The following is a 16,130-nucleotide window of genomic DNA, read 5'->3' as shown; positions in this document are numbered from 1 at the left end:
CCGAAACTTCGAAAAGTCATAACAAATTACAGGAATCGATGAATTGATTGCTGGAAAGACTATATACATTACTCCAAGTTTTGGTTTCAGGAAAAAAAAATAAATGCCGAAAAGTTTAATAAATTTGCAAAAGAGACTGCAGAAGAGTTAACCTTTATGGATGGTATTACATGCCATCTTCTCTACACAAAATTTTGATACATGGAGCAAAAATCATCAGCAATTTTTGGTTTCCGATAGGGCATCTGTCTGAAGAGACCTCAGAGTCTAGGAATAAATACTTTCGGAAATATAGAGAATGCCGTTCAAGAAGGTCTAACAGAACTTTTTGCAAATGAAGACATTTTTACATAATCTTTTGTTGTCTTCCGATCCATATATAACTGATATGCGTAGCTGTGATAAAATTCATAGCGATTTAACAGAGAAAGCAATATCTCTTTTGTTATAATATTTTTGTTTTCTTTTTTATTTAGAGATTAGTTCTTTTGTGAGTCACCCTGTATATTTTGTTAACTATTTGGCCATATTAATTTAGATTTAACAGAGAAAGTAATTTCTCATGTGTTATAATGTTTTGTTTTCTTTTTTGTTTATAGATGAGCTCTTTTTGTAAGACACCCTGTATATTTTTTAAAATATCTGGTACAAAAGGCCATATTAATTTAGATTTAACAGAGAAAGCAATTTCTTTTTTGTTATAATATTTTTGTTTTCTTTTTTGTTTAGATATTAGTTCTTTTTTGAGACACCCTGTATATTTTCTAAATTATATGGTACAAAATGCCATATTAATTTAGATTTTTGTTGTATTTATTGAAGTGGTACATAAAAAACAGTAAAATAAAAGTATTAATTACGAAATAAGTCAATGTCCCTATTTTCCTATGCTTCGATCCATTGTGCGGCAGTGTAGTGTATTAGTGTAGTGATTTATCCCCAGGAAAAATTTTCGGGTAAGTGAATACTTTATATTATTATTATTCTGTCATCGAATAACCTCTCCACATCCCTGGACATCGTCCAGGGACCCACAAAAATGAACCCTAGTGGTTCAGTAAATTCATCCCAATCTCCCATAAATGACATTTCAATGGAATCAGACGATTCCTCTATTACTCCTTATATATCAGATTCGAGTGAACCCACGTTCTCCCGTCCTCCCAGAGAAACTAGACCAGTATGAGGCTCAATTCCTCGAGCTCATGATCCAATTAAATAACCTCCGCGAAATTCTCGAATCAAATGGCCGTATACCCCCAAAAACAAAAAACTTCGTCTGAAAAGCCAGAGGATCCTAACGTAAAGAGGAAGGTCCTTAGAAAGAAGAGGGCACGTCAGAGTAATTCTGACGACTCCCTCTCATCAATCCAAAACAATAAGAAAATAGCAGCGAGGGCTGCTTCCCCCCAACGAGAAAACTTCCCCCCACTTCCCACTCCAGGCCCATCTTCCACAGGTCCATCTTCCTCTGGTACCCCTGTGGTTGATCCTATAATTCCCCCCAGCAGTCCTGCTAGCCAGGTTCCTGCTGTAATTACTCCCTCTGCTGCTCCTCAAACGCAGCAAGAAAAACCCACAAAACAAATATCCACAAAGCCCACTCCGATAGTTTTGAGAGATACTCGACTATGGTCTAGTATAACTCGCAGACTAAAGGAGCAAAAAATTGTCATCAAAAGCTCCAAAACCGTGCAACACGGTATACAAATTAACCCAGCAACCATCGCCGATCACAGGCTAATAACAGCTTATTTTAGAAATCAGAAAATAAGCTATTATTCCTTCTTTCTCCTGAAGAAAGGGACTTAAATATCGTCATCAAAAACTTGGAAACTGACATCGAAAATGAGATGATCATCGATGACTTGACCTCGCAAGGGTTCGAAGTCAAAGAAATTCATCGACTTACCCGTAAAGGTAAGCCCCTTCCCGTAGTCAAAATTCGTATCCCGCGTAGCCAGACTCACATCTTCCAAGTCCAAACCGTGGCCGATCTCAGAGTCACAATCCAACCCCAACATCGTGGTAATGGCACTCGCCAATGCCACAACTGTCAACTTTTCGGGCACTCTGCCACGAACTGTTTCTGTCCACCCCGCTGTATTAAGTGTGACGGCCACCACAGCACCAAATCCTGCGAGAAAACAGCAGACACTGCCGCAGTTTGCACGAACTGTGGCGGTCCACACCCTGCAAACCACATCCTATGCCCAAAAAACCCCAACAACCCGGAAAATCGACCCTCTTCTAATAGGGACCGACCAAATGACACTAGTAAACCCTCTGGCTTTAGCTCAACCACCCAATCCTTTTCCTATGCAAGTGTAGCTAAAGGTAGCACAACCCCGCAGTCCGGACCTCCACCTCCCAGTCCAGATTTCCAAAAACTTCTAGCTGAGCAAATCTCAGCTCAAAACCTCTTCGGCCCCGCATTCCAGCGGCTTTTACTCGAGCAAATCCAAGGTCAAGTCCAAGCCGCAGTTGCGAACATGCTTTCCGGCATGCTCGCTACCCCCCTAAACCCCCAGCCTAAGCAATGACTTCCACTCATGCCAAAGGCCTCCTCATAGTCTCTTGGAATGCAAATTCCGTTTTTCCCAAACGGCTCGAACTTCTCGACTTCATCACTCAATCCAGTCCCGACTTAATACTAATCCAAGAGACTTACCTTCGCCCTCACACTTCCTTCAAATTTCCCAACCACCTTGTCTACCGCAACGACCGCCCTGACCGACGAGGCGGAGGCACCGCCATACTCGTCAAAAACACACATCGCCACACTCCCCTTCCAACACCCCTGCTCCGTTCCATCGAAGCAACAATAGTCCAAATACAAACATCCATCAGCCCCGTCGTTGTGGCATCCATCTACATCCCCAACCAGACCTCTCGCGAGGACACAAGACACGATCTCGAGGTACTTCTCTCCTCTACCAACTTCCCAATCCTACTTGCTGGGGACTTTAACGCCAGACATCGGCGTTGGGGATCCCGGCAAGGAAACCCCCGAGGAACGGCAGTAGCCGAACTCCTCAACGACCTCCCCATTCAGGGCCACTTTCCAAGTGACCCGACATGTTTCCCCTCGCACGGCCTACCATCGACCATAGACTTTGGACTTTCCCAAAACATAACGTCCCACATGTCAGTTTCAGTGCATGATGAGCTTAGTTCTGACCATTCCCCGGTGTTCTTTACTATCACTAATACCCACACTATCTCCACCCATAAAACACGAAAAACCACCAACTGGCAAAAATTTGCCAAAACTCTCCAAGAACACCCGCCCACCCTACCGCGCATCGCGGACGCCGCCTCGCTCGAGGCGGCGGTCTCCACCTTCACTTCAGCCATAACCCAAGCCATAGATCGAAGCACTTCAACAGTGCCAAATAACCCAAACAACCCCTTTCTAGCCCCCCCACATATCCGAGCCCTTATCCGAGAGAAAAACTGGCTCAAACGCCAGTATCGTGCCCGTCTCGACCCCAATCTAAAGCGACAGATTAACAGTCTGGTACGCGAGATTAGGAAAGAGCTCAAACTTTTCAGAGATGAAAGGTGGGAGAGCTTCCTATCTACGCTGGAGGACGATAAAAAGTCGCTTTGAAAGGTTCAAAAGCGAATGAGAAACACAAACTCACGCTACGTCCCCCCAATTCACGGCCTAAACGGAGTAGTCTATTCCGACGAAGCGAAGGCAGAGGCCTTTGCCGACTCGTTAGAACGCCAATTCCGTCCAAACCGAAACCCCGACGACGACATCGAATTCGATGAAGTCGTAGAAGATTTCTACGAAAACTTCGTAGCTCCCATTCCCCCTCTCCAGGCCCCTATCCCCCCAGCAACTCCTAAAGAAATTTCGTCCATCATCTCCACACTGCGCAGCAGAAAAGCCCCAGGTCACGACCAAGTAAACAACATCGCACTGAAACACCTCCCTGAGGTTCTTATAACCCAATTTACCACCATCATTAATCTGATAATGTCCCTTAGATATTTTCCGAACGTTTGGAAACTAGCCATAATTATTCTAATCCCAAAGCCAAATAAGAACCTCACTTTCCCAGAAAACTGGCGCCCCATCAGCCTCCTCTCCTCCCTCTCGAAACTGGCTGAGAAAGTTATTCTCTCCAGAATAAACGACTTCTTGGCTAGTGCCGAGATCATCCCCCAGGAGCAGTTCGGATTTAGCCAATCCCTCTCCTGCGAACAGCAAGTCGCACGCGTGGTGGAACATGTCACGCAGGGTCTGAACGCCAAGCGGGGCACTGGTCTTGTCATGTTTGACATCGAGAAGGCCTTTGACAAGGTTTGGCACGAAGGCCTTGTGTACAAACTTCACCACGTTCTCCACTTTCCCCAACAGATCACTCTCATCATTAAATCCTTTCTTGTCGATAGGAGATTCCGGGTCCGCATCGGAGACTCCCTTTCCACTCCTCGTGCTATAGAGGCGGGGGTACCGCAGGGCTCTGTCCTGTCGCCCACACTCTATAATACATTCACATCCGACATCCCTAAATCCCTGGAGACTCGTCTTGCGTTATTCACAGACGACACCTGTCTCTACTCCACTGCCTCGAGCAATGGAATTCTGAGCAGGCTCCAACCCCACATCGTCCAGCTGCTTGATTGGTTTTCCCATTGGAAAATCAAAATCAATGCAGCAAAAACCCAAACCTTGTTCGTCTTCGGACGAATGAGGCTCCCACTACCTCCTCCGCTAGTCATAGACGACGAAGAGAGATCCCTTTGGGGAAAACCGCCAAGTATCTCGGAGTCACACTAGACCGACGGCTATCCTGGATCCCTCATATCGACAAGAAAATTTCTGGTGCCCGTGCCACTTATGCTAGCCTTCATGGCCTCCTCAGCAAAAAGAGCACCCTGTCCCTCTCAAACAAAGTCCTACTGTTCAGAACAGTCATTCGCCCCCAGCTCCTCTATGCAGCCCCAGTATGGTGTAGAGCTTCCGACAGCCAAATCCACAGACTCCAAGTCTGTGAGAACAAAATCCTCCGCTATATCACCAGAGCTCCCTGGTATATACGAAACTCCGACATACGTACTGACCTACACATCGACCCCATCCCCAAATACCTTCGGGATCGTGCCTTGAAGTTCTACGAGAAAATCGGTACTATCCCCAATAGTACCCTAAAAATCTTCGATTACAATCCCGAGGACTATAGAAACTTCAAATACTCCCATCTTAAAACCATTCTTCTAGACAATTAATTTTGTCCTCCCCCTTCTCATAATATAGTCCTCCCATTTCCCCACACCCCCCCCCTTTTTTTTCTTCCCCACATATTAGCAGGAATAATAGCTGACCATTCTTCGGCGGCTGTTTCCTCGGAGGTGGACTTTTTTTAGTGGGTATCAACACGAGTCCCACACTGTCTAGGGGTTATTCCTCTGACCATCTCTCCCGAGATGGTCGTGGAAATGATCACTATTCGTCTATAAAAGATTTTTCAACCACCCCTCACCAAAAAAAAAAAAAAAAAAAAAAGACAGCCGAGACAACCGAAGAACTGACTTCCGATCACTTCCCAGTTGTATTCCACATCCATAACAAAATGAAAGTAAACCCACCAAGAATGATCAATAATTACAAAAAGATAGACTGGAAAGAGTTTAGAAATAATATAATTAACAGAGAACTGAAAATGGACAGGAACATAAATAACAGGGAGGACATAGAGAAAACTGACAAATATAATAGAACAGGCCAAAGAAAAAACCATACCAAAAATCGAAAAATCACTGAAAATCAAATTTCCAGAGGAGATTACCGAAGCCATAAAAACCAGAAACCAGGCCAGGAAAATGTACAAAAATAACAGAACTCAACAAAATTTAAACAAATTACAAGAACACAACAAAACAGTAAACCAACTCATTTACTAAGAAGATAACAAAAACTGGAACAATAGACTAACCAACGCAGAAAAAGACAATAACATTTGGAAAAACATCAAAAAAGTAAAAAACCTAGGTGTTCAATATAAAATACCACCAATAAAAACAAAAATCAATGGTAACACAGTCAATATAATAGATGACCAGGGGTGGATGGGGAAGTGGAAACCGGCCCGGGAATAACAGGCAACCGGCCCAAATCCACAAAAACAAAATGACCATAACGAAGAAACATATTTTATTTATTAATATAGAGGGTGTCCCAGCAATAAGTGCAAGTATTTTAACTGGTAGTATATTTTGGCTTCAGAAATACGCCTATCAGTTTTTTTTGCGAAAATTTGGAATTTTTTGAAGAAATTTTTGAATTTTTTTTTAGTTTTAAGTTAAGAAAACATCATTTCTTGATAATCTCTCAACATAGGTAGTGGATTAAATTTACATGAAAGAAAATACAGAAAAGATCCAGTGGTTCTCAAAATTTAAGCAAAAAAGCATTTTTTGTTTGTTCAAATTTTCAATGTAAAATAACTCGGTTATTTTGGACTTACTTGAAAAACGGTAAAGAGAAAAAATGTTTCTTTTCACCAAATCTGCTCCTCTTAAAATACTTGCACTTATTTCTGGGACACTGGGTAAGGGTCAAATTACCCCAAGTAAGGGTGATTTTCGCTGGGGCGAAAAAATCTCTTTTCCCTCCAATTTTTTAAAAATATTGAAATTGTCTTGATCAAAATTTTTAAAAGATCAATATCGAATCGGACATCTGAATTTTTACTATATAGCTCAGTTTCACAGGATTCTACTCTTTTATTTCCATTATATCGATAACGGTAATTTGATCTTGAATATGCTACGGTTTTCAATAACGGTTTTGAGAAACTTCATTCTTGATAGAAACTTCAACTCCTGATTCATTTAGTTCAGCTGGCCCAATCCTCTGCGAAAAACATTATTTTTAACTTTTCAGATATATACTTTCTTACCGATTGTAGAAAGAAATTCTCTCTTTTCTGGTACAGCAGTAGCCTCGTCATGTATACGTATTTTAATTTTGGTATAATTCTCATTGCGTGACTTTTCCTAGTTTCTACATTTGATATTTTGTATAATAATGCCATGACTCAAACGAAAAAAACTTGGCATAACCTAAACAGTGGATATAAATGTGTTTTAATAAAAGAATAGTGGTAAAACTATACAGAATGAGTCTTAAATAAGTGCAAATATTTTCAGGGGTGGTTCGACCCCAAGAACACGTCTATGAATTTTTTTTTTGTAAAAAAAAAGATGTTGAAAATCGTGTTTTTTCTTTTAAATTTTCCTCTATATTTTAGAAAAATTTTTAGAACTTCCTGTTCAACGCAAATTTTCCCACGGTATAGTTTCTTAATCTTTGATATTACGGCACAAAAAGAGATGCAAATACAGAAATATTTAGGTAGTAGATTTTTTTAAAATAAATCAGTTTTTTGTTTAAAAATTCAAACTTTAATAACTCGGTTATTTTGGACTTATTTGAAACACGGTAAAGAGAATTTAATATTATGTGTTTCTTTTATTCATATCTACCTGCCCTGAAAATATTTGCACAAAGCAGCATAAATAAGGTGCACTTATAGACTCACCTTGTATAATAAAACATTTCAAATGGAACAACAAACAACAGATGTTTATTAAAATTATAAGTGTCTCAGAGGAAGACATAACAATAGTTATTTCACAAATTGGTGTTTATGTTTAAAAGCAACTAACGATTATATTGATGCAAATTGATTAGTTAGTTAGGCAGTCACTAAGAATCTTACGTAACTTTAGTTAGAAGATTAACCATTTAATTTTTGCTAAATCAATCTTTTTTGAGCTCTGATTAGGACCGGCCCACCGGCCCATCTTCCCACCGGCTCACCGGCCTATCTCCCCACCGGCCCACCGGGACTTTTCCCGTTTTCCCATATGGCCCATCCACCCCTACAGATGACTACGGAAAAGCTAATATGTTCAAAGAGTCCTTAGAAAAAATAAATAGACAAACTGAATACCACGATACAATTAACGAAATCAACAATCAATATTCTAAATGGGAAAATCTGGACAACCCAACACCAACAGAAACTTATACAAACCCAAGGGAAATATACTGGATAATCAGAACCTCAAGACCGTTCAAAGCAGCAGGCCCTGACGGACTCGTTGGAAAAGACTTAAAAAAACCATCCCAAAGAAAGCAATAGTCCAACTGATGTACATACGCATGCTTAAATATCCAGTATTTCCCACAGGCATGGAAACTATCAAAAATAATCATGATCAAAAAACCCAACAAACAGCCAGACAACCCAGAAAGCTATAGACCAATAGCATATTGCAAAAATATCAGCTAAACATAACGGTATTATAAAATTCGCTGAATATGTTTATTTTTCAAAAATAATTACCTTTCTGACAAAACATCAGTTAATAAATTAAGTGATATAGTTAATTTAATATAACAAGTATATATTAACTCAATTGTAGGTATCTGACTTAGTAATAAAATGTCTTTCTTAATATTTAACACATTCTTAATGATATGCAATCTCATATTCTTTATAATACCGAATTACCTTTTTAATTACTTAATTACAATTTGGATATATACACTCGCCAGACAAAAGATGAGGGACAAAAATGTAGAAGTAGAAAAGATAATGTAATTTGTTTTGCCGGTTAACTATAGATTATTTAAAAATTAATTGATTTTTTTGGTGCCATTTAAAAATCAAAAGTTGTAGTTATTTCCGGTGAAACAGGAAGTGACCAAAAATAATTGAATAGGTCAATCAATCCTAATTTATGTCATATACTAACATACCAAATCCGTTTTTTTATCTGAAAAAATAAAAAAGTTATAGGGTTGAGCCACTTTTGAGACGCACCCGGTATTCCTCCAAGAACAGTGTTTATCACTTTATCACGATCCTGTATTCCTCTTAAGTTTCAATTCAAAAGATTTCTAACCACAAAGTATGTGCTTCTGTCGCAGGCACAATGGATAAATCGAGGTCTTCTCCCCTAGAGTTAAAAATGTGTAAAAATTTGCTTCATTACCAAATCAAAGGAAAATTGCTCCCAATCTAAACACAAGTTGCAATTTATTTAATGCATATAGTTTGCACTAGGGTTCAAAACCGTGAAATCCCGGTACTTTCTTTACTTTCCAGGTACTCGAAATTATTAATTCCCGGTTCTTTCGGTACTTTCGGGACTAGGCAACAATAAAAAATATTCAACTCCTCTTCGAAATCAAACTCCTCCAAATACTTTCTTACTTTTGAAGTTCCCTTGAAGTTCCTTTGATATTAATCAGCAATTATTGAATTTAAATATGTTATTTTATTGCTAAGTACCTATAAATCTGCTCAAGGTATTAGTTATATTTTACATTACGTTTTTATAGGTATTTGCATTTTTAATTGAAAATGTAAAGCTTTTTTTCTAATTTAGTTAAGTTGGTTTATGTTTGATATAAATTTTTAGTTACTTATGTTTTTGTAATTTTTTTTCTTTGTTTGTGATCATTTGTGTTCATGTTTTTTCTCGTATAACTGATTACTTGATGTTATTTCCAGTTAAAAGTCTAATTTTTATCAATATTACTTTTGAAACGCATCCCTTGTTTGCTGATTGACGAACTGTCCCACCATTGAAAAAAAAATGCTAGTACCGAAAGTACCGAAAAAATCGGGAAATCATGGTTCCTGGATTTTTCCTTGGTACCGAAATTTCCGGTTCTGAAAAACAGCTCCGGTTCCAGAAACTATAGTTTGCACATTATCAAAAATTAAAAAAAATACAGATAATAATATGCCGAAAAATATATTAGATATATAATACCGAAATAGTTTCAGTTTTTCGTTAAGCAGTGTATAACAATTTTAAATTATTTGTTAAGGAATTAACAATCTGATTTTATATAAAACGCTGGGAAGATCTCTATTAATATTAAAGTACGGGGGTTAACCTAATCCAGCTAACTTATTCTCTTTGGATTAAATCCTGATTAAATTAACAATGTTGGACAAATCTTGTAATACCAATGGACAGTGCAAAAAGATAGACAATGGACAAACCAGAGAGCAGAAACCTTGGAACGTCGAACCATCTACTATTGGAAACAACTGCATAAATCCTATTAGACTTACAATCGAAAAATTGTTTTCCAAATCTGTAACTGAAAAATCTATTATAAGTTTGGCTATAGGTAAGTTTTTATTGCATTAAATATTTCGGTGAATCTTATTTAATTTCACGGTGAATAAGTGATTCAATTTCGTAAAGTTTAAGACCTAGACATGAAAAACTGAATTTTATGACCATGCTACCTATCAGCTAGGTCTGTGGAATTTGTTCCCATTCTTCAATTGCAGCAATTCTCAATTTTATCTTGGCAACAGAAGGCAGCTTGTGAGCATTGGTACGTCTATGTCTTCTTGTAAGCCTATAGAATGTGGGGTCCCTCAGGGTTCAGTACTTGGCCCTATTTTGTTTCTGGTGTTTATTAACGACATTGCAAATCTAGACATTAGCGGTAAAATCTGCCTCTTTGCGGACGATACTAGTTTCACTTGGAGCGGCCCAGATGTTACGGCACTATATAATACTATATCCAGTGACTTAAATCATTAACGCGCCATTAAATCTTGGTGCGATTCTAATCTCCTATGCCTCAACCTATCAAAAACTAAAGTTTTGTCATATAAAAGTACTATACAACCTTTTGTACTTAATAACACCACTAATGACGTCGTCGACTCTCTGAAATTCTTAGGACTTGTTGTAGACAATTCGTTAAAATGGGACTTTCACATCGAAGCTCTATCAAAGAAACTAAGCGCTGCCTGTTTTGCGCTAAGATCAGTTTCTAAGGAACTTAACTTATCAACCTCTAGAATAGCCTATTATGCCCTTTTTGAATCACATCTTCGTTATGCTCTTCCATTCTGGGGTACTTGCTGCGCAACAAAATTTGATCGTATTTTCAGACTTCAAAAGAGAGCAGTTCAATATTTATTGGGACTGAACAGTAGAACTCACTGCCAGAATTTCTTTAAAAATTTCAAAATACTGCTCTTCCTTCTTTATTCATTTTTGAATCCGTTTGCTTAATCCGCAAGCATATATCTGCTATTCCCGAAAGGCCATCTCATAACTATCCACTTAGGAATGCGGAGCACGATCTTTATCTGCCAACCCCGAGCTTAGAACTAGTTAAAGATTCAATACTGTACAATGCCAAAAAATGTACAATCATCCTCAAAAAAATGTTGCACTTCCATTGTCCGGTGTGGTGGTGCATTATCATCAACGAAGACAAAATTTGCCCGAACTGTATCTCGGAATAAACGCACAACTAAGTTTAACACCTCCTGAATGTAAACTGCTGTTCAATCGCAGCGATTTTAAAATCCCAATCGCAACTTGCGATTGGTTTTCATAGGAAACTGCAACTGCGATTTCTTCTATCTGCGAGTTTCAATTTAAGCAACCAATATTCTATAGCTGCGATTTGCGATTTTGTTGCGAAAATTGCGGTTTTGTAAAGTGGGACTGGGATTTAACCTTCTATCTGCAAGTTTGAATTTTTAAGAGTTGCGATTTTGTTGCGAATGTAATTTTTGTGGTCTACTGAAGCATTTTATAGTAAACTGCGATTGAATTTTCTCTCTCATATTATTATTTATTTATAGTGAAGGTATTATCTTCTAGTGCCAAGATCATAATATACCGGGTGTTTCTCAAGAGTGGTTCACCCCTATAACTTTTTTATTCTTTTCAGAAAAAAAACGAGATTTGGTATTTTAGTATATGACAGAAATTAGGATTGATTATCGTATTCTATTCTTTTCGATCACTTCCTGTTTCACCGGAAATTACTACAATTTTTGATTTTTAAATGACACCCTCGGTATTTTTTTACTTTATTCTATAGAAAATGACACTCTGAATAGAGTGGTATATCATATGTCAACTTTTGACATTTTCGCTTAAAAAATCGTATTTTAACTTAGAGTGCCATGGCTGGAAAAAGAAGTCTTGAAAAAATAGATTTGATCGTCTATTGTTTTCCGTGTGTTGTCCTGGCCGGTAAAAAATAAACTTGGTATTTCGAGTCAAATTGTCGTTATGAACCGCATGTTGCAATTTTCATTTAAATCATATGCGAAAATGTCAAAGCGAGTGTCATTTTCTATCGAATAATGTAATAAAAATACCTAGGGTGTCATTAAAAAATCAAAAAAGTTATAGTCATTTACGGTGAAACAGGATTGAATACATCAATCAATCCTGATTTATGTCATTTACTGACGTACCCAATCTCGTTTCTTTATCTGAAAAAATAAAAAAAGTTATAGGTGTTAGCCACCCTAAAAAAAAATAATTCCTTTAGATTAAAAAAAAATGATAAAGAATTAGATAATTGAAAATTGTAGAAAGAGTAGGTATGTGTAGTCGCAGCACTTGCAGGATATATAAAGTTTTAATACCTATAATATGTGTTGAAGATGTTCAAAAATCCTTAAAAACTAAACAACTGATTATATTAACTCTTTTTAACTGTTAAAGCTCTAGGTATCTTCTTCTTAAGGTGCCGACTTCTTGCGAAGGTTGGCGACCATCATGACTAATTTTATTTTGTTGACTTCTGCCCTGAACAGGTCGTTTGATGTACAGTTGAACCATTCTCTGATATTTCGAAGCCACGACATCCGTCTTCTTCCTATGCTTCTCTTCCCTATTATTTTACCCTGGATAATTAGTTGTAAAAGCTTGTATCTTGTACCTCTCATTACGTGGCCCATATATTGGAGTTTTCTGATTTTCACCTCTTTGGACAATTCTAGATCTTTTGAGACTCTTCGTAAGACTTCTTCATTGGTAATTCTGTCAACGTATGATATCCGGAGTACCCTTCTGCAAAGCCACATCTCGAAGGCATCTATCTTTTTAAGCATTTGTTTTGTTAGAGTGGCAGCTTCTATTCCATAGAGCATTATTGTAAATATGTAGCATGTTAGCATTCGTATTTTAAGGTGGTTACTTAAAGTTTTGCAACAAAAGAATTGCTTCATTTTAATAAAGGTGTTACGTGCTATTTCAATTCTCGGTTTTAATTCTGATGAGTAATCATTGTTGTCGTTGATCAGGGTTCCTAGATATTTATATTTATAGACTCGTTCTATTATCTGATGGTTTATGATCAGTTGAGTATTTTTATTTGGTTTTTTGGTAAATATCATGAATTTTGTTTTATTAAGGTTCATATTCAAGCCATAATGGATACTTGTTTCATACACTTTTTAGACCATTCGTTGCAGGTCCTTTATACTTTCTGCTAGCAGCACAGTATCATCTGCGTATCGTATATTGTTTATAGGTACTCCGTTTACTACTACTCCAGCTGCTTCATTGTGTAATGCCTCCCTCATGATGACTTCCGAGTACATATTAAACAATAGCGGGGAAAGTATAGCGTGTCGTACACCACGTTTGATGTTGCTGTTTTCCGTGTATTTATTGTCTATCTTGATGTTTGCTGTTTGGTCGTAATATAGGTTTTCAATAATTCTGGCATCTGTGGTATCTATTTGCTTTTCTCTCAGAATTTTGATAAGTTGTTCATGACGGACTGTCAAATGCTTTCTCATAGTCCACAAAGCAGGCGTACACATCCTTGTTAACATCCAAACAGCGCTGAGTCAACACGTTTATACTAAACTAGCGTGTACCAGCGACTTCATTCGCGTCGAATTAATCATTTGTAATAGTGATGATAAAGCAAAGCAAGAATTTCCATTAACATACAAACTGGATAAAATTTTCTCACATTTATGTCAGCATGAGAAAAAACAATATGGCGATATTATTATATAACTTTTTTAAATTTGTTTGCCAAAAATAAGCTTTTTCCGTCAAGCAGTTTAAGCAGAATCTTGGTTAAGAAATAACCCAACTTTTTAGAACACCTTGTATGATTTTTAAAAAACTTCATAATATGTAAAAAACCAAATAAATTATGCTTGTTCAAACGTTTTCCCGAAAGACTAACCGTTTTTTAAATAACAAATATTGTAATATTTGAGGGGCGTTTTCACCCTCTTGGAATTTGAGATTCGAGAAACCCCTCCTTATCGAACCTCTACACCCCACAGTCAATCCGTCAAAAATCAGCTTTAAACGTCAAAGCAGTTTAAGTAGAATCGTGATTACTCAATGGTCATATTTTATGTAACACCCTGTATAAATTTATAAAAAATCTTAAAATATGTAAAACAACAAAATCAAATATACGTGTTTAAGAATTTTTCCGAAAAACTCACCGGTTTTGAAATAAAAAATATTTTAATATTTGAGGGATAGTTTCACCCCCTTAAAATTCGAGTTTCGAAAAATCCCTTCTTATCGAACCTCTACACCCTAAAGTCAATCTGTTTTCCAAAAATCAGCTTTTTATGTCAAGCGCTTTAAGCAGGATCGTGATTAATCAATGACCAGATTTTTCGAAACACCTTGTATACATTTTTAAAAATTCTTAAAATATGTAAAAAAACAAAATAAAATATACGTGTTTAAGCGTTTTTTCGGAAACTTGACTGTTTTTTAAATAAAAAATATTGTTATATTTGAGGGGTGGTTTCACCCTCTTAGAACTGGAATTTCGAAAAATCCCTTCTTATCGAACCTCTACACCCTAGAATCAACCTGTATGCCAAAATTGAGCTTCTTACGTTGAGTGGTTTGAGCAGGATCGTGATTAATCAGTATGTCAGTCACTTAAGGATTTTATATATTAGTATAGATAATACTTCTCTCGTGCCAACTCCATTGCGGAACCCGAACTGTGTATCGCTGATGTCGTTATCCAGTTTTGTATACACACGGTTGTGAATTATTTTTAAAAATAATTTGAGTGTATGGCTCATTAGGCTTATGGTCCTATGATCTTTACATAATCTTGCGTTGGCTTTCTTAGGAATCACAATGAAGGTCGATACCAACCAGTCTTTTGGTATCGTTCCTGATCTGTAGATCGCATTGAAGAGCTCAGCACGTGCATCCAAGCTATGTTCCTTAAGCAGTTTTATCATTTCAATGGGTAGTTCGTCTGGGCCAGGTGTTTTCCCGTTCTTCATGTCCAGCGCATATTCTATTTCATCTGTTGTTATTTCTGGTCCGGTTTCTATATCATTTTCTGGGGGTAAAGGTCTATTTCTGTCATCTTCGAACAGCGTTTCGATATATGTTTTCCATGTCTTAAGCTTTGATGTCAGCTCCGTTACTATATTCCCATCATCATCCACCAGTATATTTGAGTTCCTCTTATAATTTCCAGTGATCTCCTTGACCTTTTTATGTATATTAAAGGAGTCATGTACTTCTTGCAGTTTTTCAATTTCGGCACATTTTTCATTCAACCAGTGTTCTTTCGTCTCTTTTACTTTCTTTTGTATTTCCCGATGTATACTTTTGTATCTGTTGTTTTCAGTGGTTTTAGCTTCTCTTCTTGTTCTCATTAATTCGATAATTTCATCGGTGATCCATTCATTTTTCTTTTTCTCATTCTTACAGATAAACTCATTGTTTCCTATTTCAAGAATTGTATCTTTAATTTTCCCCCATTCGATGTTTATGTCTTCCTTATCTCTACTGTGTGATGTTTGCAACTTTTCTGTAAGTCTTTTTTCAACCCTTGATCTAGTTTTGCTGTTTCTTAATCTTGTGACATCCATCTTTGTACTCTTCTTGGACTGTTTGATACCTTTTAAAGTTAGTCTGAATGTTGCAACTACAGGGTTGTGATTCGATGCCATGTCTGCTCCTGGGTATGTCTTGGCTGAGAGTATGCTATTTCTGTATCGTTTATTAATCAGTCTATCTGGTTTCTTACTATTTTATCTTTTGTGTCCTGTGGTGATTTCCACGTGTATAATCTTCTTGGTGGTAGTTTGAATAAGGTGTTTGTCACTACTATATCTTTCTCTTGGACAAATTCAACCAGCCTGTCTCCTCTCTCGTTACGCTGTCCCAGTCCGTGCTCTCCAATGACATCCACAACTCCTCCTCTACCGATTTTGGCATTGAAATCTCCCATTACAATTGTCACTTCGTGTTTCTTAATGTTCTTCCATAATTGTTCTATTTGTCCGTAAAATTCATCA

The 16,130-nt window shown here is 37.5% G+C and overlaps 1 protein-coding gene across 1 annotated transcript in view; it reads left to right on the top strand.

The window, feature by feature from the left end:
- The first annotated feature begins 9,902 nt into the window (after positions 1 to 9,902).
- LOC115878132 (tyrosine aminotransferase-like) overlaps positions 9,903 to 16,130 on the top strand; it is a 43,967-nt gene continuing 37,739 nt past the window's right edge. Inside the window, exon 1 of the mRNA XM_030894503.1 lies at positions 9,903 to 10,174. Within this exon, the coding sequence (XP_030750363.1) occupies positions 9,985 to 10,174 (190 nt within the window). The 5' untranslated portion in view covers positions 9,903 to 9,984. The remainder of the gene's footprint in view (positions 10,175 to 16,130) is intronic.

The sequence above is a fragment of the Sitophilus oryzae genome, unplaced genomic scaffold (assembly GCF_002938485.1).
Source record: "Sitophilus oryzae breed Bouriz unplaced genomic scaffold, Soryzae_2.0 scaffold_1500_pilon_pilon, whole genome shotgun sequence".
Classification (NCBI taxonomy): Eukaryota; Metazoa; Arthropoda; class Insecta; order Coleoptera; family Curculionidae; genus Sitophilus; species Sitophilus oryzae.
Note: the sequence above shows the minus strand (reverse complement) of the source record. Positions and strands in the feature narration are given on the sequence as shown.